At 40.8% G+C, this 21,329-nt stretch overlaps 1 protein-coding gene across 1 annotated transcript in view; it reads left to right on the top strand.

The window, feature by feature from the left end:
* ADAMTS12 (ADAM metallopeptidase with thrombospondin type 1 motif, 12) overlaps positions 1–21,329 on the top strand; it is a 390,158-nt gene that overhangs the window by 229,683 nt on the left and 139,146 nt on the right. Inside the window, exons 8-12 of the mRNA XM_010853830.1 lie at positions 5,536–5,679; positions 6,275–6,419; positions 7,673–7,765; positions 9,941–10,086; positions 12,460–12,629. Of these exons, the coding sequence (XP_010852132.1) occupies positions 5,536–5,679; positions 6,275–6,419; positions 7,673–7,765; positions 9,941–10,086; positions 12,460–12,629 (698 nt within the window). The remainder of the gene's footprint in view (positions 1–5,535; positions 5,680–6,274; positions 6,420–7,672; positions 7,766–9,940; positions 10,087–12,459; positions 12,630–21,329) is intronic.

The raw sequence follows: 21,329 nt of genomic DNA on the forward strand, positions 1-21,329 counted from the left end.
CAGGCTCCTCCATCCATGGGATTTTCCAGGCAAGAGTACTGGAGTGGGTTGCCATTGCCTTCTCCAATTCCTATTTAGTTCTTATGAAATAGTGATGTTATTAATATCACTAAAAAGTCACAAACCTTAACATTCTTTGTCCTTCCTTTATGCCAGACATTTCACATTGTGTCGTTGACTTCTCTCAACAACATTGCTGCTGCCAAGTCGCTTCAGTCGTGTCCGACTCTGTGCGACCCCACGGACTGCAGCCTACCAGGCTTCTCTGTCCATGGGATTCTCCAGGCAAGAACACTGGAGTGGGTTGCCATTTCCTTCTCCCAACATTAGGAATTAGATATTATTGTTTGCACCATTGTACTTATGTGTATTAAAGGAGGACACTGAAAAAAAGAAATAATGGAAAACTGCTTTAAACTGGGAAAGACTATCAAACAAACACCAGTTAACAGGAAGTCCGAATTGTCACAAAAATGTATAAATTTGATTAGATCAATTGATTGAAGGCAGGTTTCAGAAATTTTTAGTAAAGGAATGTTGAGAATTCTGAATTCTCTAAGTATCAGAGGTTCTCAGGAGGAAAGATCTTAGCTTATTTGTAACTTAATATATTGACATATTTATTAACCAGTAATGAGAGAACATCATATAAGGTGGAAGCTCAGAGTGGGGAGTCATATAAATGGCTTAACCGCACCCCTACCTGTTACGTGGCCACTAGCTTGAAAGAAAGCAAAACACTGAGCATATTCTGAATGTCCAGCCAGAAAAAGAGGTGGCATTAGGAAGAGCCCTGCTGACTAGATTATTTAAGGCCTGACCTCTCTGGTCTGGGCTTTCTCACCATTTTTCTCATATAATATTGGAACTTTTCAAAATACTTTTACCTAAAGTACTAAACCAGAGTATTGGCTTGGGAGTTGGGACATGTGAGTGGTTATTCTGGCTTTCCCATCAGCCAATATTTTGACCTTAGAGAATTCCCTTCACTTCTTTGTGCTTATTTTCTTATATCTGAAATGAGTAGATATGATTAGGTACTGTGATTTCTTTGATCCTTACCAAAAAGCCCTGGGAGATAAATGTGCTACAGTGTAGTATCCTTAATTATCAAAAATTCAAATACAGAGAGGGTAAGTGACTTGCTTTTAATTAAATAAGATTGAGGACAAAATACTGAAAAGACCAGGCCATAGTTATTGGCATGTTGATAATAACTGGGCAAAGTGAAAATTATTCTTATGTGCAAATGTATAGGCACCCTCAGTCCTGGTACATGGAAGGACTGTCCCTTGCGGCCTCGAATAAAGTCACTGTTGTCAGCAGCATCTCTAGTCAAGCAGTGTCAAGCAATATAGCTGGATCAAACTGAGAAATGATTGCTCAAGGCATTCTCAGCAATGGTATGCCCAAGTTGAAGAAAAGTGGAGAAGACTTGCTTGATAAGACATTCTCAAATGCTCACTTATGTCCAAAGAATGGATCCTTTATCCTCAATTCATTTTGGCAGTTTTTAAAAAGTAAACTGATACTACTTATGATCCAGCAGTTGTACTCTGGGCATTTATCAAGAAGAAATGAAGATGTATGTTCATATTTAAAGAACCTATACATGAAAGTTTATAGAAGCTTAATCTTAATAGCCCCAAACTGGAAGTAACCTAGGGGTTGTTTCAGCTCAATGTGGTGAATGGTTAAATAAACTGTGATGGATCCAGATCATGGAATACTACTCAGCAAGAAAAAGGACCAATTATTGATACATGCAGTGACCTTGATGAATCTTTGAACAATTATGCTCAGTTAAAAAAACTAGTCCCCAAAGGTTATATACTGTAAGATTCCATTTACATAGCATTAGTGAAATAATAAAATTATCTACATAGAGAACATATTAGTGGCTGCCAGAGCTTAAGAAGGGGATGGGGGAGGGCTGGAAAGTAGATCTGGCTACAAAGTGCAACATGAGGAATTCCACCAGGTGAAAATGTTCTGTGTCTTGACTATATCAGCATCAGCATCCTAGCTGTGGTATCATATTATAGTTCTGCAAGATGTTACCATGAGGCTAAAGTGGGTAAAGGGTACATGGGACCTCTTTGTTTTATTTATTTACAACTTGCATCTGAATCTATAATGATATAATAATCTAAATTTAATATGTAAATATAATGAATTAAAATTTTAAAAGAGGGCATTGGGCCACGTACAGTTGATCTAAATAAAGCACTATTTTTTAAATGGCAAAAAAGTTTAGGGTCACTGATAGGAAAGACAAAATTGGGGAATTCCCTGGTTGTTCAGTGGTTAGGACTCTGCTTTTCCACCGTTGGGTGCTCAGTTCGATCCCTAATCAGAGAACTAAGATTCTGCAAGCCGAGTGGCATGACTGAAAACAAAAAAGAAGAGGAAAGAAAGACAAAGTTGAAGAAAGACATATAAGTTTGAATTTGAGTGACAGAAAAAATACTTCGGTAAGTCACAAAACTGAAGAAGAGAAGACATTAGGAGTACCCTGAGAAATTTGTTTATAGCACAAGATGCTTCCGAAATATTCAGTTCTCTTTTTAGATATAAAGTTCTAACTAGCTGTGGACCAAACTGAGAAACACTGGGCATATCAATGAAACAGCCTGGTGCCAGAAAAAGAAAAAGAATAATAAGCCACTATTCTAAGATAGTCACTATAGTTTAATAAAAAAGATACTCCATTGATCTTGAAAACTTGTTTATTTCATCACTGATTGCATAGGATTTAAAATAGAAAGTGAAGTTAATTAACTGGTGCTTTGGCCTAAATAATTGCATTTTTATTTTGAGAAAAATTTTAAGTTCCATTTATGAGAAGCCTAGATTATATCCATCATCCATACCTAAGCTCTCATCCCTTAATAGGTGAATTACCAAAATGAAGATGGAATTCCAGAAGGAAATTTAAAAACCTCTCTGAGATCTAGCATCCTTTCCCTTGAAGTAATGAAAATATCATGATAGAGATGAACACTTGCAACACCACATCCATCCAGTATTTCCCATTCTTCTGGATTGGGATATTCCATTTATTTCACTTATAGAGCTTTCCTTGTTGCATATGCCAAATTGGTATTTCCTGAATGAGTCAGAAAAGCTCACGTTCATACTTTCATGGTTCTTGTTCTCTGCTGGTTCTACTCCACCATAACATGAATAGTAAAAAGCAAGAAATGTCTGACCAAGTGATACCCTAAGATTCAGGCAGTGACTTAGCTTGCTATTTCATGTCTGTAATTTTCATAAACCCATCTAGCAGGAATTGTAAAACCAAGGTGTAGTAAAGCAGGCTAATTCAGCAGCTAGTGAGTTGTTTCAGCCTGTAGTAGGCTCTTACTCCAAACTGCTTTTGAGGTTCATTCCACTTGCTAGGAAGTAGCTTCTTGGAAACACCTTTCGTCCCTCTGACCTCATGTATTTTTCCTGTCTCTCATTTTTCACTGACCCCGATCCCATATGACTCTAGCACTCCCCCTCATATAGAGAGAGTGGACATGTCCAGAGGAACCTTTGTTTAGCAGCTTTGCTTTCCTTTTGTTGCATGGAAGCAGGAGTGATAGAGCTGGAGAGGGGAGTGCTTAGTGAACTAAGAACTTTAGATGGAGCAACATGAGCTTTTGGGGAGCTGATGTATTTAGAGGGTAGGTTTGAAGTCACCCGGTATATAGGATAGGCCTCCCTGGTGGCTCAGTGGTAAAGGATCTGCCTGCAATGCAGAAGACCTGGGTTCGATCCCTGGGTCAGGAAGATCCCCTGGAGAAGGAAATGGCAACCCACTCCAGTATTCTTACCTGGGAAATGCCTCCATGGAATCACAGAGAGTTGAACACGATTAAGTGACTAACAAAGTATATAAGATCCAGACATCTGGCTTGTCATATTGGAAAGGCTGATCCTAGAAAAGCCATTATTAATGGCGATTTTTAGAACCATGTTTGTTTAAGATTTTTCCTAATTATTAAACAGGTGAACATGTGGAATACTTAATGAATAGGGTAGGACTGGATTTTCAACAGCCTGGGAAAGGCCTGCTCAGAAAAAAAAACCCCAAAACAAAAAACTTTCATTGAATTAAATTCTTTGTGGTTGAGTGATTAAAGAGCTTGGTAGATTAATTCTGTGACTCCTTTGTGAATTTTGTATTCATGTGGAATGTGATCAGAGTCCGTAAGTAAGTTAATAACATCTTAATGCATTAAAAATAATACAAGAAAATTTCTAAATCCCACAAAGACTTTTTTCTGCAAGAGTTGCTAATGTTGATCAGAGATTTTATTAAAGTTAGATATGAGCTTTCCTGTCAGAGGAATTGCATTTCACCAGCAGAGTAAAAGGTCATAGTTTCCTCTGTTCAAATTTGTAAAGTTGAGCCAAGATCTCCAGGTTGCAAGTTTCCAAAAAGCAGATTCCAACAGAGACAGGTCTTGTGGAGACTCAGAAAGCATCTTGGCAGTGATCCTGAGGTCTCGGCTTATAAACAGACACTTCTCAGTCAGCTTCTTCCCCAGGCAGCCCCTTGCCGTGGGAGTCAGATAAGCATTTTAGGGCCTTTCAAGGCTGCTTCACCTGGTTACCCCTGGCAATGGAGGTCAGGAAGCCGACTGAATGAGACACTGACAAGAACTCTGATTTAGGAGCACAGAGATCTGCAGAACACTCAGCTTTGTCACGAACTAGCTTGTGACTTTTGACAAATCTCAAACTCTCATCTAAAAAAGGAAAACAAGCCAGCTAGACAATGATAAAGTAAAAGTGTTAGTCACTCAGTTGTGTCCGACTCTTTGCGACCCCCTGGACTGTAGCCTACCAGTCTTCTCTGTCCAAGGAATTCTGTAGGCAAGAATACTGGAGTGGGTTGTCATTCCCTTCTCTAGGGGATCTTCCCAACCCAGAGATCAAACCCACATCTGTTGACGTTTTCTGCATTGGCAAATGGGTTCTGCACCGCTCATGCCACCTGGGGAGCCCACTAGATTGTGCGTGCTCCCTAATGTCCATATATTGAAGGACTTGTATGATACTGGAGAGAAATCCATCCATTCCAAGCTTGCAGCTTCTGACGAAGTCTCCCATAGGCTTTGCCATTCATGCTCTCAAGTGAATTATGATGAAAAAGCAAAAGGAAGTTTTGTTCTTTTGTGCTGCAGTTGCTACAGCAGGAGAAAGAATACAGCCGGAGGCAAGATTTGTTCTCCTGACTGTACTCTCATAGAAAGCCAAAGCCAAACTGGAAGCTTTTAGCTTTCTGCCAAACGGAAGTTTTTGGATTAGCCGCGCGGCTCCCAGGGTTGTGTATTTGGAACAAAACTATGCCTAAAGTGATTCCTGTGCTTTCTAGTTGAAAATTAGCTAGCCCCCTCCAACTTCAAAGTCCCACTTTGTAATCAGATGCCTTCTATACAAAGGTGGCTCACTGTGGGTTATTTTCACCTTGGAGGAACTGTGGTTTTCCTCTTGTTTCATGCCTGCCTCTTTAATATCCTTGTGTTCCGTGCTTCCCTGCAGCTTCGGCATCCAGCATGACGGGAAGGAAAACGACTGTGAGCCCTTGGGCAGGCACCTGTACATCATGTCCCGCCAGCTGCAGTACAATCCCGCCCCGCTGACATGGTCAAAGTGCAGCAAGGACTATATCACTCGCTTCCTGGAGTAAGTGACCGCACATCTCAGCATAGCCTCACTCAGGGCTCTGAACACCGGAAGTCACTTTGAGTTCTACCCAAGACCTGGAAAAGCCTCAGTTCCTCTCATAGGTCATGTCAGGGTGGTAACAGTAACTGTAACAGGTAACTTCGCTTCTGCTCTCTGACTCTGACATCCAGGTGGGTTCTGCCTCCAGCTTCAGCCAGGTGAACACTCTGTCTCCCCCCACCCTCCTTCAGCTTTTTGTCATCTGAAAGGGGCTCTTTATGACCCAAGAGTGAGTTTGAGTCCCTGGGGGACTGGCAAGAATGACTAGGACAAGTCAGAAGTTGTCACCATACCCCACTGAGGGTAATATAATATTTTTTTCATTTTACCACTGCTTGTAAATATTTCTTAGATCATATCTGAGCAAACGGTGTGGGACTGTGATTTGTATTTACTTTTAGACAACTCTTACCTTGGACCTAGTAGAAATAAAGTTGTCTTAAAGGACATAGAACACTAGAGAAATAGAAGGTTTTCTTGAATGAAAAACTAAACCTTTCATTTAGAAGGAAATTGTAAGCCACTGCTCTCATTTCTATTCACTTGTTTTCAGCCGAGGCTGGGGGTTCTGTCTGGATGACATCCCCCAAAAGAAAGGCTTGAAATCCAACATCATTGCCCCTGGAGTGATCTATGATGTTCACCACCAATGCCAGCTGCAGTATGGCCCCAATGCTACCTTCTGCCAGGAAGTAGAAGTAAGTGTTGGATATCTAGGTGCCTCTGGCGGGTATGTGCAGGGCTCGAGATGCAACATACTAAAGGAGGGCCAGGGAAATATTGGGAAATCCTTGTGGCTTAGCTGGTAAAGAATCTGCCTGTAATGTAGGAGACCTGGGTTCGATCCCTGGGTTAGGAAGATCCCCTGGAGAAGGATAAGGCTACCCACTTCAATATTCTGGCCTGGAGAATTACATGGACTGTATAGTCTGTGGGGTCGCAAGGGGTCAGACGCTAATGAGAAACTTTCACTTTCAAAGACCCAGAAATGGAAACTTTCTATTCATGGCAAGATGTCTGTAACTAGAAGGATTGAAGTTGAGATCATTCATATTCTTTGACCCACCTCCTTGGTATCCTTTACAACTGGGTGGTGGTTAAGAAAATGCTATAGTGCTTTTCAAGAATCACAGTGATTCACACCTGCAGACACCATAGCAACCAACTTAATCCCTGAAGTTGCTCCCTTTCCTAAATTTCCTATCTGGTTGCTGAGCACCTCCAGAGGCCAAGGTAGGAATAAGATTTATCCCTTATTCATTCTTCTCTATTTTCAACATCTAAGTGATAAGTCAAGCCCTGGTATTTAACCTGTGATTGAATCTGTGGCTCTGTCCTGTCTCTTCATTCTTATTACTGCTCTCCTGATTCCATCTCTCATTACCTCTCCTTAATATTACCTTTGAACTATTTGATCCAGAGATCAAATTGCCAACATTCATTGGATCATAGAAAAAGCAGAGAATTCCAGAAAAGCACCTACTTCTGCTTCATTGACTATGCTAAAGCCTTTGACTGTGTGGATCACAATGAACTGGGGAAAATTCTTAAAAGGATGGGTATATTAGACTCCTCCTCCTCTCACCTGCCTCCTGAGAAACCTTTATGCAGATCAAGAAGCAACAGTTAGAACCCTTCCTGAGGGCATTGAACAGTGGATATTATGCCACACAAATAGAAATTCAACTCTTGGCAAATGTGTTTTATCTCCCATTTCCATATGGTCTAGAATGGCTTACAGCCAACTGTTTATATGTAATGACAATGTTCAGATTAAGTTTAAACTGAGGTTTCTTGAGTGATCACTTTCCATCAGTCTCATTCAGTAACAACCGTAGCATTTATTGTGCATATGTGGATGAACCTGTGTAGATTACACCATCATTGTAGAAATGCTTTTGTGCAAGTTTTGAAAAATACAAAAAAGCTCAGCCTCATATTTGGTTTCCAGAATGTTTGCCAGACACTGTGGTGCTCGGTGAAGGGCTTTTGTCGCTCCAAGTTGGACGCTGCTGCAGATGGGACTCAGTGTGGTGAGAAGAAGGTGAGGTGTCAGTGGGGTGCCAGGCTGAGGAAGGAAGGTGGGGATAGGGGGCTTATGTTCTTGGGCAGAGCTGGGGAGGAGGCCCTGGAGAGGAGCTGTTTCTGGGTGAATGCGGATCATCATACAGTCAGACTTGCCAGAGGAAAGGACTCCACTTCCACTATTCCTCTTGAGCCTTCACTTGGGACAGGTAATTAGGGAGACAGAGCTGAGACCCAAGCCACACTCCAATTACACAACATCTGGCCCACCTTTCCCTGATGAACTTTTGTGGAGTTTGTGATCAGTAACATCTGCTGAGCTTATCATCGACCTTCACTTTAACCTTTTCTCCCGCTCCATATTGAACATTGAGGGCTTCCCTGGTGGCTCAGATGGTAAAGAGTCTGCCTGCAATGTGGGAGACCTGGGTTTGATCCCTGGGTCTGGAAGATCCCCTGAAGAAGGGAATGGCAGCCCACTCCAGTATTCTTGCCTGGGAAATACTGTGAACAGAGGAGCCTGACGGGCTACAGTCCATGGGGTTGCAAAACTTCGGATACAACTGAGTGACTGACACTTTCACTTTCATATTGAACACTGGGAAGGACAAGTCAGTGGCTTCTTCTTTCCAAGGATGTAATTTCAGACCATATGGTATCTTCTTGCTCATCATCTGCATGTGTGCGTGTTCAGTTGCTTCAGCTGTGTCTGACTCTTTGTGACCCCATGGACTGTAGCCCTCTAGGCTCCTCTGTCTATGGGATTCTCCAGACAAGCATACTGGAGTGAGTTGCTATGCCCTCCTCCAGGAGATCTTCCCAACCCAGGGATCGAACCTGCATCTCCTGCAGTGGCAGGCGAGTTTTTTACTCACTGAGCCTCCTGGGAGGCCTGTTCATCATCTGACATGACTGCATTTCTTAAAGTCCTACCCATACCCAAGAACTCAGAGATGTTAGATGTCCAGACTACCTGAAGACAGAGTAATACATGCTGTTCAAGAGCACAGTTTGGGTTTGTGTGGGCCTAGGGTTTATGTGTTTAGTGGGTGTCTTCATGTAGCTTGAGTATGTCCTGACTCATCATTAAGATCATAGAGCTTAATCAAAATCCACAGTCATCAGAAATAATGAGGAAGAGGAGGCAAGCAGATAAAACACACCCAGATCCTCTGTGAAATGTGGTCATTTCTAACAACCAGCTCACATTTCTTGTTTCCCTTTTTGTATGTTCACCCTCCTAAACTGATAGTTGTTGAGGGAGTCCCTTGAAGAGGGAGAGTGTGGAGTTTTTCCTGAGCCACTTGAAATACTAGAACTGGAAACAATGCAAAGAGTTATAGAAGAGCAGAAATTTTTCTTGATATTAGAAAGAACTTCAACTTCTGTAAAAACTTGGGTTTTTCAGCAACGAGCAGATTTTTCACAGAGGGGATGAGTTATCTGTTGCAAACATTAAATACCCATAGAGGCTATGCTGCTAAGTCGCTTCAGTCATGTTCGACTCTGTGCGACCGCATAGACGGCAGCCCACCAGGCTCCCCCGTCCCTGGGATTCTCCAGGCAAGAACACTGGAGTGGGTTGCCATTTCTTCTCCATTGCATGAGAGTGAAAAGTGAAAGTGAAGTCGCTCAGTTGCTTCCAACTCATAGCGACCCCATGGACTGCAGCCCACCAGGCTCCTCCATCCATGGGATTTTCCAGGCAAGAGTACTGGAGTGGGGTGCCATTGCCTTAGAGGCTATAGAGGAGTGCTATCATGGTGCCAGTCGACAAAATATTTGTTATGGTTCTCAACAAGATAAGAAGCTTGCATCAGAAAGTAAATCAATTATATTACTGAACAGCTATGTTACTAAGCATACTCAGCTGATACACTTTCCATAGCAAGATTTTCTTAATAAAGGAAGCTAACATTCTGGCATGCAAGTCTGCCAATTACACTTTGAGTCATACTCCTTTCTCTGCAACTAGGCACATAACATTCCCTTTAATTCCTGAAATTCTCTGATTATAAAACCCAAGACTTTCAAGGGAAATTCTTTTATGAGATGCTCTTTGTTCTAAATCTGATGTGTGACTGTAGGAAGTCTGCTTGATCAGGAAGAACTCGGTTCAGGCTGCGAGGGTTCCTGAGTCAGCTTGTTATGGAACCTTTCTGACATATGCATCTCCTGTCTCTTCCGTTTTCAGTGGTGTATGGCTGGCAAGTGTATCACAGTGGGCAAAAAACCAGAGAGCATTCCTGGAGGCTGGGGCCGCTGGTCACCCTGGTCCCACTGTTCCAGGACCTGTGGGGCTGGAGTCCAGAGTGCAGAGAGGCTCTGTAACAACCCTGAGTAAGTCAAGTCAAAGATGTTTTTCTTCCTTCCTTGAGCACTGGGAGACCAGTTGTAGATGGGGTGATGTCAGTGACCCCAAGGCTCTCCAAGGAAACTAAGTAGGTTCCCAGAGACAAAGAGAGCCAGAAGGAAGACTCATAGAGCATGAAGAAAAAAGTTTTGTTTTTTTTTATTTCTTGCTTTGTCTCATTTTGGCTTGGTACTGGATTCGAACTTAGGTAACTAAACTGATTTCATCATTTGGAGAAATAAGCAAAAAATTTTTAAAAGTACAATCCATGTGAAAGTCTCTAGACGATTATATAATTAAGTCCTTTTAAATAACCCCATTCTATCAGTGAGGATTATCATACCCAATTTTACTGACAAGACACAGCTTTCTTTCCATTATAATGAATGTATAATTTTGTAAAAATAGTTTTCTTCTCTTGGGTAACTAATCATATATAGCTTGGCACATTTTTTGAGGATGATTATTTTTAATGTTTTAGATAAGAATTTTGTAAACCTCACAGTTCTGTATTAGCCTGTTAAGGATTTCATAGAAGTTATTTCACAAGTTGCTTTCAATTTTTTAATCAAATTGCTTAATTTTTTTATATTTTAAGTTTGTATAATGATTATTTTATGTGAAATATTCTGTTTTCTTGATTTCCAAATATATATATATTACATTCTTCATTTCACTATTTGCTGGTATACTAGTTCCTAAGTATTATTTTTTAGCAGTGTACATATGATGACTCCTATAAGTAGAAAATGTTTTAAACTTCTTTTATCTAAATTTACATTAGTCTGTGTTGAACAGTAAAAGTCACATATTTTAAAAGGCAAATGATATATATTAAAACAATTCCATCAGTATCTCAGTTCTAAATCTTACCTCCTTTTTATTATAAATGTATTACTGTGTGTATATATATATGCATGTATATATACACATATAAACTATCTAACTATATATGTAATTTCTCCTAAAGGTTAATAAGTTAATATCTATGAATAACTCAACACACTAACTACTACATAAATTTGTCAGTAAATGGTAGTTACTGTGACATCTTTATCATTTCCCATGCCTATAAGTAAGTGTACATTTGAGGGATTTGGGCAAAATTGTTTTAAAATCTTATTTTTTGTTAAAACACCAGGTTCCTGTGGCTTCAAAAATTCAAAATAAAGAATTTCTTGTAGAATTGTTTTACAGAAAATCTTTATTTTATAGTTTGTTTCAATGTGATCAGAAAAACTATTTCCATTTTTGTAATCAGGAAATACAAGCAATTTACTCCAGGATCTGTGGTCACTGTTGAGTATCAGCCACTGCCAGTCCTTAGCCTTCTTGGGAGGATGGTCAGCAATCCATGGTTGTCAGAAAAAGGACATTCCTGTTGAGGAAATGAATCCCCTAACTTGGCTTGAGGGGGAAAAAATGGTCCTAACTCCCATCTTAGAGGCTACAGTTTGTCATAGAGTCTCTTTGGGTGACTCCATAGAGTGATCATATCTGATCTCAGTAGCTGGTTTGCTTAAGTTCATTGAGAAGAAGGTCAATAAAAATACAGTCACAGATTCAGGTCAGTGCCTGACCAGCCAATGCTGACACTCTATCCTTGATTTATATTGGTCAGATGTCTAGTGAGAACCCAGCAGGGCTTGGCTCATAAAAGGCTCTTAGATGTAAATGAATTGGAGAGCTGTCAAGTCATAGAGTATCACTTCATCATCACAAATAGGAAACCACCAAGCCTAGCCTCAACTATGAAGTACAGTGCTTAGTTCTGCATACAGGGAATTGATGACTGTGAACTGCCTTGGTTAAAGAATTATCTTTGGGTGTGATAAGTATAGAAAGTGCCTCCAGCTGGATAACGAAATGTTATCCAGAGGAGAAAGAGGTTACTTTTGGCAGTAATTCAGATAGAATTCATGATGGAGATGGAAATAACATTTATTTGTCTTTAAAGGATGGGCAGTATGTAGACATTTAGAGAAGAGTGGAAATCTAGAAGCACGGCGGGGTGGAGGGGGGAAGCAAACAAGTCAGCTGGTATCACGGGAGCGGTGTGCAAATGAGAAGGAATGTGGGAAGAAACCATGTTCAGGTGAGGTAAGTCAGGATCATGATGGCCTTGAATGCCATCATGCTAAGGAGGCTGGACTGTATCCTATGGTCACAGGGTGCCATTATAGGTTTCTCAACAGGAAACTAAAATATTGGAGGTAATCATAAAAGTTAGCCAGAGAAGAATGTGTACAGTAGAAAAAAGAGAAAAGACAGAAATGGAGATAAGCGGGGACAGAGCATTTTTAACATAGAATACTGGCCTTTAAGGAAATTAGAGAGCAATTTGTGTGTTTCATGTGTAGACCAAAGTTTGGAGGGAAGTACTGCACTGGAGAAAGAAAACGCTATCGCCTGTGCAACATCCACCCCTGTCGCCCGGACACACCCACTTTTCGGCAGATGCAGTGCAGTGAGTTTGACACTGTTCCCTACAGGAATGCATTCTACCACTGGTTTCCGGTTTTTAATCCAGGTAAGGAGCTGTGATGGAATATTCCAGATCGAGGGCCACAGCCATTGTCAGAAAGCATTTATCCGTCAGGGTACTGTGATGCAGTACAGAGAAAAAAAGAGAGTAGTGCCATCAAGAGTTTTATATTTTAAGAGGTGGAGACACTGACCTGGTTAAGTCAGTCAGTAAATGTTGAAGGTGACTATTCCAACTCCCTGCCAAGCTCTGTGGGAGTTAGAAGAGAATTTTATCAAACATGATGACTCACTTCAAAACAGCTGAGGTACAACTAAGCAATATGTGGGGCTTGTTGGGACACAGGAGGAAGCGCTTACTGATGATGTGTGGAACTGAATATAATTTTGACAGGAACTCAGTAAAGGTCATTATGGGTGTGGAGTAATTTCAAAATAGTCTTCCAAGGAAGCAGTTGACAATTCTTAAGCATGTGTCGTCTTTCTCCTGCAATAACGAAGGGGAAGGCATTCTAAGTAGAGTCAGCAATTCCCAGTGAGAGGAGAAAAGCACAAGGCAAGACAAGATGGTAGAAAATGTGAATCAGATCGCCAGTTCAGGGTCGATGCATGAGGCAGGGTGCTCAGGACTGGTGCACTGGGATGACCCTGAGGGATGGGATGGGGAGGGAGGAAGGAGGTAGGGTCAGGATGGGGAACACATGTATACCCATGGCTGATTCATGAACGTATGGCAAAAAACCACCACAATATTGTAAAGCAATTAGCCTCCAATTAAAAAAAAAAAAGGATGCACCCAGCATAAAAAAAAAAAGAAAGAAAATGAATGAGAAACTTGATCGCAAATGAGTGAGAGCCAGCTTTGGGCCAGAAATCAACATTTTGTATCTATAGGACAACATGCTTGCGTGCTAAGTCACTTCAGTCATGTCTGACCCTTTGCGACCCTATGGACTATAGCCTGCCAGGTTTCTCTGTCCATGGGATTCTCCAGACAAGAATACTGGAGTGGGTTGCCATGCCCTCCTCCAGGGGGTCGAACCAGTTTCTCTTATGTCTCCTGCACTGGCAGATGGGTTCTTACCACTAGGGCCACATAAGGGTACAATGTAAAATCAAGCATCTAAAGGAGGCACATCAGAGGATGAGGGCATAGTGCAGTTGGATAATGGAGCAGCAGCCTTGGCAGTGTTTCTCCTGAATCAGCACCAGTGACACGTTTTCTTCTGAAAATGAGGAAAAACCATTGACCTTTAACTAGAGCATCAAAGAGGATCTGTGCTTTTCATTGTTATTCCAGTAGAGAATGAAAGAAAAGATGTTCCTGAGTTAAGGAAATTTGAAACAACATAGTGAAAAGTAACCACATTTCTTTTGTGTGTGATTGTTAAGTTTCTGAAATCCAGTATAATAGAACACAAGAGGACTCCCAGGTATCGGCCAATGAATGAAAATTACATATTTGGACTGTTAGGAAAATGATACAGTCAATTGATTTTGAAAAAAAGTGCTTTTCCTACTTTGTGTCTCCAAAATACCCTGATGGCTGTTGGTTGTCATGGGCAACATCTGCTCCTTGTCTCCCATTGTTTAGTGTCATTCATGCTCGAGAGGAGTGAGTCATTTGGTTTTTGGTGCAATTTTACTTGCTGATCTAAGCACCTGAATACAGAAAAGCTCTTGTATATACTCATGTGGGTGCAAAAAAAAAAAATAGTGATGAAAGGTATAGCCAGTTGGTACTACCTATACCTATATTTTGGAAATTCTGCTTTGTTAGAACTAGTTGCATCAGTAATACTAGAGACCCTGAATGAGCAGAACCAAAATGGCATAGCTGCCTCAGTGTTGTGACAGGTGCTTAGTTCGGAGTCCCCACACCTGCCAGATTCAGGGTTGGATTTGTGTCTGCTGGACTCTGATGGCTCAAGTAGCTGGACTTAGAATAAAAAGATTTGGTTCAGCTTAACTTTTCATTGATTTATAAGCAGTGATTGTGTGCAGAGACATCACTTTGCTGACAAAGGTCTGTATAGTCAAAACTGTGGTTTTTCTAGTAGTCATGCATGGATGTGAGAGTTGGACCATAAAGAAGGCTGAGCACTGAAGAACTGATACTTTTAAACTGTGGTGCTGGAGAAGACTCTTGAGAGTCCCTTGGGCATCAAGGAGATCAAACCAGTCAATCCTGAAGGAAATCAACCCTAAATATTCATTGGAAGGACTGATGCTGAAGCTCCTATACTTTGGCCACCTGATGTGAAGAGCCTACTCATTGGAAAAGACCCTGATGCTGGGAAAGATTGAGGGCAGGAGGAGAAGGGGATGACAGAGAATGAGGTGGTTGGATGGCATCACTGACTCAATGGACATGAGTTTGAGCAAACTCAGGGAGATAATGAAGGACAGGGAAGTCTGGGGTGCTGCAGTTCATGGAGTCACAAAGAATTGGATACAACTTAGTGACTGAACAGCAACAAATTGTGTGCTTCCTTTTTGCATAACATAGAAGTAGGTATTAAAGAAATGAGAGTTATGAAAGTAGAAACAGATTTCATTCACTTTTGGAGTGATTGTTTTGCATCTGTAACTAGTATTGAGACTCTGTATACCATGTGAGGGAATTATACTGAGTGCCATCTGCTTAACTCATCTGCCTGGGCTGTAAGCCTCCATTCTCTATCTCAGTGGTTTTCTTTTAGGCTCCTGTGATATTATTTGAGCTCTAAACTGAGTAGCTACTATCTTGACCAACACACTGACTTCTGTCCCCCTATCAAACTCTGTACTATAGAGTTGCTATTACTTGCTTAGTTGATGGGCATCCTTGGTGACAACAATGTGGTGTTTATGACAACAGCTCCATGCAGAGCACTCGATCTGTGCCAGGCAGTGAGTACTTTATACCTTCCCAGGCTTCCCTTAGAAGCCACCAGAGGATAAACTCCATGTACAGCAGAGTTTTGGCAGATTTGCTGAGCAGCCAATGGCAGAAGAATCATCATAGATGCAAACATTTGGAATAAGCATACAGACTCCATCAAACCTTTTAGTTTTCAAATTCTGTTCCAGGGCTTCTAAAAATGTTTGATTCTAATTTCATTTTCTAAAAAATTAATTTAATTGAAAAATTAGTTTTTAAAAATGCAGTAAGGAATAATGCTTACATTCAAAAAATAGTATATGTTGAGTTTTAACATGTTGAAAACCATCAGTATATTAACTTATACATATTAATTTGGTTTTCTACAGACCTTAGAATAAAAGTCTCCCATCAACACAATTCAATTGAGAAATATCCTGAGATTACAGATCAAGTTGTTTTAAACTGTTATCATATCATTTACAGCCATTTGTGTGAGTCAAGATTTTTCTTTTTTTTTTTAATTAAATTTGTTTATTTTAATTAGAGGCTGATTACTTTACAATATTGTATTGGTTTTGCCATACATCAAGATGAATCTGCCACAGGTGTACATGTGTTCCCAATCCTGAACCCCCCTCCCACCTCCCTCCCCATACCGTCCCTCTGGGTTATCCCAGTGCATCAGCCCCAAGCTTCCTGTATCTTGCATCGAACCTGGACTGGTGATTCGTTTCTTATATGATATGTCCATCAGCAGATGAATGGATAAGAAAGCTGTGGTACATATACACAATGGAATATTACTCCGCCAGTAAAAAGAATACATTTGAATCAGTTCTAATGAGGTGGATGAAACTGGAGCATATTATACAGAGTGAAGCAACCCAGAAAGAAAAACACCAATACAGTATACTAATGCATATATATGGAATTTAGAAAGATGGTAAGGATAACCCTGTATGGGAGACAGCAAAAGATGTATAGAACAGTCTTCTGGACTCTGTGGGAGAGGGAGAGGGGGATGATTTGGGAGAATGGCATTGAAACATGTATAATATCATATAAGAGTCAAGATTCTTCAATGCTGTACAAACAAACAAACAAAAGTTGACACTAATGGTAAAGAACCCACTTGCCAATGCAGGAGACTTAAGAGACTTGAGTTCTTTCCCTGGGTTGGGAAGATCCCCTGGAGGAGGGTATGGCAACCCACTCCAGTATTCTTGCCTGGAGAATCCCCACCCATGGACAGAGGAGCCTGGCAGGCTATGGTCCATAGGATCGCAGAGTCAGACATGACTGAAGCAACTTCACGCATGTGAAAACAAACAAAAAAACCCATAGAAAAAAATTAGATGCTGCAACCATGCAAGTCTGTAACTGCCATCTGTAAACTTGATTTCAAATTTTTCTGTTCATCTTAATAGTCTCTTTGGATCCTACTGAACTATTTTTAAGCTTTATGTACTTGAACTTATAAAATTTATGCTTCATAAAATTCTGACTTTTTTATCTGCTTTATTTGCAAGATCTTATTTGAAAAAAGAAAAATAATTCTTCTGCCTAAAGGGTTTGAAAAGTCCTAATTTAGATCAACTTATTTTCCAGTATAGGCATTTTCTTTACCAGCTCTCCTAGCCAAAAAAAAAAAAAAAAAAGGCAGCCAAACTCCCCTTGATCACATTCATGGGAGCACCAGCATGAAGAGATGTGGCTATATGTTTTTTCACTAACCCCCATCCCCGTGCTTCAGAGATGAAGCAACTTCGTCACAGAGAGGACAATAACTTAGGGTTATAGAATCTTATATAATGGAGGTGGAATTGAAGAATAAAGTCTGTTTGATTAAGAAGCTGAGATACTTACTCTAATTTATGTAGATTCTTAGGGACTTGATTAGCCTATGTTAATCAGAAATATGTCTATGTCCTTCATCTTCTATTCAGTTCAGTTCAGTTACTCAGTCATGTCATGACTGAGCATGACATGAATCACAGCACGCTAGGCTGCCCTGTCCATCACCACCTCCCAGAGTTCACTCAGACTCACGTCCATCGAGTCAGTGATGCCATCCAGCCATCTCATCCCCTGTCATCCCCTTCTCCTCCTGCCCCCAATCCCTCCCAGCATCAGAGACTTTTCCAATGAGTCAACTCTTCACATGAGGTGGTCAAAGTACTGGAGTTTCAGCTTTAGCATCATTCCTTCCAAATAACACCCAAGGCTGATCTCCTTCAGAATGGACTGGTTGGATCTCCTTGCAGTCCAAGGGACTCTCAAGAGTCTTCTCCAACACCACAGTTCAAAAGCATCAATTCTTCGGTGCTCAGCCTTCTTCACAGACCAACTCTCACATCCATATATGACCACTGGAAAAACCATAGCCTTGACTAGACGGACCTTTGTTGGCAAAGTAATGCCTCTGCTTTTCAATATGCTATCTAGGTTGGTCATAACTTTCCTTCCAAGGAGTAATTAGGGGATGGCAAAGACCTTATCTTGGTGCTATCACTTTCTTGGAATCTCTCTTCCTATTTTGGATGTTTTTCTAAGCACCTCCAAATAACTCCTCATTAAGGCTAATTTTTTAGTTGTTGCTTCTAAATATCTCAGCCCTAGTAATGCTTGCTGCCAGTGAGGTTTCCAGCCAATGTGAAGGATCTGACATGAGGTCAGACCTTAGTCTGCATCTCCTGAAACAGGATCTTTCAGGAACATCTTTAAGGAATTGTTGCAGTTATGTTCCCTAGGAAACAGATTCTGAGACGGATACTAGCATGTAGGAAGTTCAACAGGTGCAGAAGAAGAGGGAAGGAAAAGGGGTTAGGCAGGGATAGAACCCAGGCTACAGTGCAGTCTCAGCTGAGGGCTTCTCCACCCCCATGGGAGCTCTACAGCTGGAAGGACCTTCAGAGTTGCCACAGTTGGTCATGTACCACAACTACTGAGCCCCGTGTGCCACAAGAGAAGCCCCCGCAATGAAAAGCCCGCTCACTGCAACTAAGAGAGTAGCTGCCGTAAGAGAGAAAGCTCATTCATAGCAATGAAGACCCAGTGTTCAAATGAGAATGTCAGTGTGGTGAGCATCCCAGGAGATCTTCTAGTCATATGGCCCTCATTTCACAAACTAGGAATCTATAGCTTATGGAGGGAAAATGATGGAATAATAAGGATGATGTTTGTGGACATCTCAAAACCATTCACAGCCCTCCTCCCCTTCACTTTCCTCTACAATTGAAAAGGGAAAAGTAGAAGACGTGCTAACATGTATTCCCTGGAGCCCCAATTCCAGCCAAAGGATAAAGAGGGAAGCCTCACTGGGTCATGCCTCTGAGAAGGATTTTAGTGGTTTTGATGCAGCGGCCCTCAGCCCCAATCCCATCTTTCTGCCTTTCACTCTTCTCTTGCTGCCTGTCCTATTGCATCCACGCTCAGACAGCTAAGAGGGAGATAGAAGGAGGATAGCCCCCAAATTTCTGTTATGTGGGGAAAATAAACTGCTGCCCTTTAAAACAAGGCAGCACATTTTTTGCTACTTTGCAGAAAAACATATCACTACCTGATAATGAGAACAGACAGCTTCCCTGGTGGCTCAGTCGGTAAAGAATCTGCCTGAAATGCAGGAGACCCAGGTTCAGTCCCTGCATCAGGGAAGATTCCCTGGAGAAGAGAATAGCTACCCACTCCAGTATTCTTACCTGGAGAATTCCATGGACAGAGGAGCCTGGCGGGCTGCAGTCCATGGGTTGCAATAAGTCAGACACGACTGAGCAATTAACACTTTCTTTCAATGAGAACAGCTTATATTAAACTTGTATCATTATTCTGTGCACATACTTCACTCAACACTTTATATGCATTTTCTTATTTTTAACTCCATAAGAAAATCCTACGTGGAAATTTAAGTTTTTGACCTAATTTTTATGGATATGCTAATAGATTTAAAGAATAAATAACTTCTTAAATTCATACTATACAATAGAGCCAAGAGTTAGCCCAGGCTACACTCTGCAGCCTAAACATTAACCGTGAAAACAGAGACGGGGATAAGTCCATTATCTTAAGAACAACGCATTGAATTTTAAATTTTACCTACGGTGATGTTCATGTGTTTTTTTTTAAGATAGATGATTTTATAGCCAAGGGGCTGTGGTGGGAAGAAAAGAGCCCCAGTGACCAGTGACTGCTTGTATTATGACAAATGCTAGGTTTATTAAACTTATGTCTCTTGCTTTGAAAATCGACTTTTTAAAACATTTAAGCATTATGTCAAAGTAATTATGTTTGGTAAACAATTTAAGTTGACAGTCCAAATTTAGTGTCACAGTTCCTAACCATTTTAAGTAAAAGAGCATAAACATACAGTAAACATTACTAAACATACAGCAAACATTACTACATTCAGCCTCATCTAAAACATCAGTGAATTGGGTTTAATTCATTTTTAACAATTCTACTCCTATTTTCATCCTTTCTATGGTTATAGTAGAATATATTAATTTTAACACCTAATGTTTAATATGTATTTTTATATATTTGGAGATTACAATATTACCTTATCAGAAAGTGAAATAATACTATTTTAGATCAGCCAAATTTACAGAGTTTTGGTAATTATTTGACTGATTTTGGGTTGGATTTTGGGTCAGGACTTTTTGTTTCTTTTTTTTTCCCCTCAAGCTGATCTGAGCCTGTTCTTAAACTGGGCTTCTTTTTTAAGTTAAATGTTACTTGTTAAAACAACAAAACATTTTAAATTATGCCTTTTGCTTAAGGTTGAGTATTTCTTAGAACCTGGCAAGAAGCTGCACACACACACATCACAGATCTCTTCTGCAGGTGCACGTGCCCCACTGCCCATCAGCCTTCACTGAGAAGGCACAAGTGAAAAGAGAAAGTCAGTTGTGTCCGGCTCTTTGCAACCCCGTGGACTTTACAGCCCATGGGATTCTCCAGGCCAGAATACTGGGGTGGTATCCTTTCCCTTATCCATGGGATCTTCCCACCCCAGGGATCGAACCTAGGTCTCCCACATTGCAGGCAGATTCTTTACCAGCTGAGCCACCAGGGAAGCCCAAGAACACTGGAGTGGGTAGCCTATCCTTTCTCTAGTGGACCTTCCTGACCCAGGAATCGAACCAGGGTTGACATAAGTGCAGATATACAATTATTAAGAGTTTTAAGACATGAGAACAGAGCTTTCAACCAAGTGTGAGGCCCTGGGTGACTGCACAGGAGTCATACCCAAGGAGCCCTGCCCTTAAACGGATTTTAGAAACTACCATGTTCATGGATTGGAAGAATCAATATAGTGAAAATGAGTATACTACCCAAAGCAATCTATAGATTCAATGCAATCCCTATCAAGCTACCAACAGTATTCTTCACAGAGCTAGAACAAATAATTTCACAATTTGTATGGAAATACAAAAAACCTCAAATAGCCAAAGCGATCTTGAGAAAGAAGAATGGAACTGGAAGAATCAACCTACCTGACTTCAGGCTCTACTACAAAGCCACAGTTATCAAGACAGTATGGTGCTGGCACAAAGACAGAAATATAGATCAATGGAACAAAATAGAAAGCCCAGAGATAAATCCACGCACATATGGACACCTTATCTTTGACAAAGGAGGCAAGAATATACAATGGATTAAAGACAATCTCTTTAACAAGTGGTGCTGGGAAAACTGGTCAACCCCTTGTAAAAGAATGAAACTAGAACACTTTCTAACATCATACACAAAAATAAACTCAAAATGGATTAAAGATCTAAACATAAGACCAGAAACTATAAAACTCCTAGAGGAGAACATAGGCAAAACACTCTCTGACATACATCACAGCAGGATCCTCTATGACCCACCTCCCAGAATATT

Source organism: Bison bison, unplaced genomic scaffold (genome assembly GCF_000754665.1).
Source record: "Bison bison bison isolate TAMUID 2011002044 unplaced genomic scaffold, Bison_UMD1.0 scf7180017864331, whole genome shotgun sequence".
Classification (NCBI taxonomy): domain Eukaryota; kingdom Metazoa; phylum Chordata; class Mammalia; order Artiodactyla; family Bovidae; genus Bison; species Bison bison.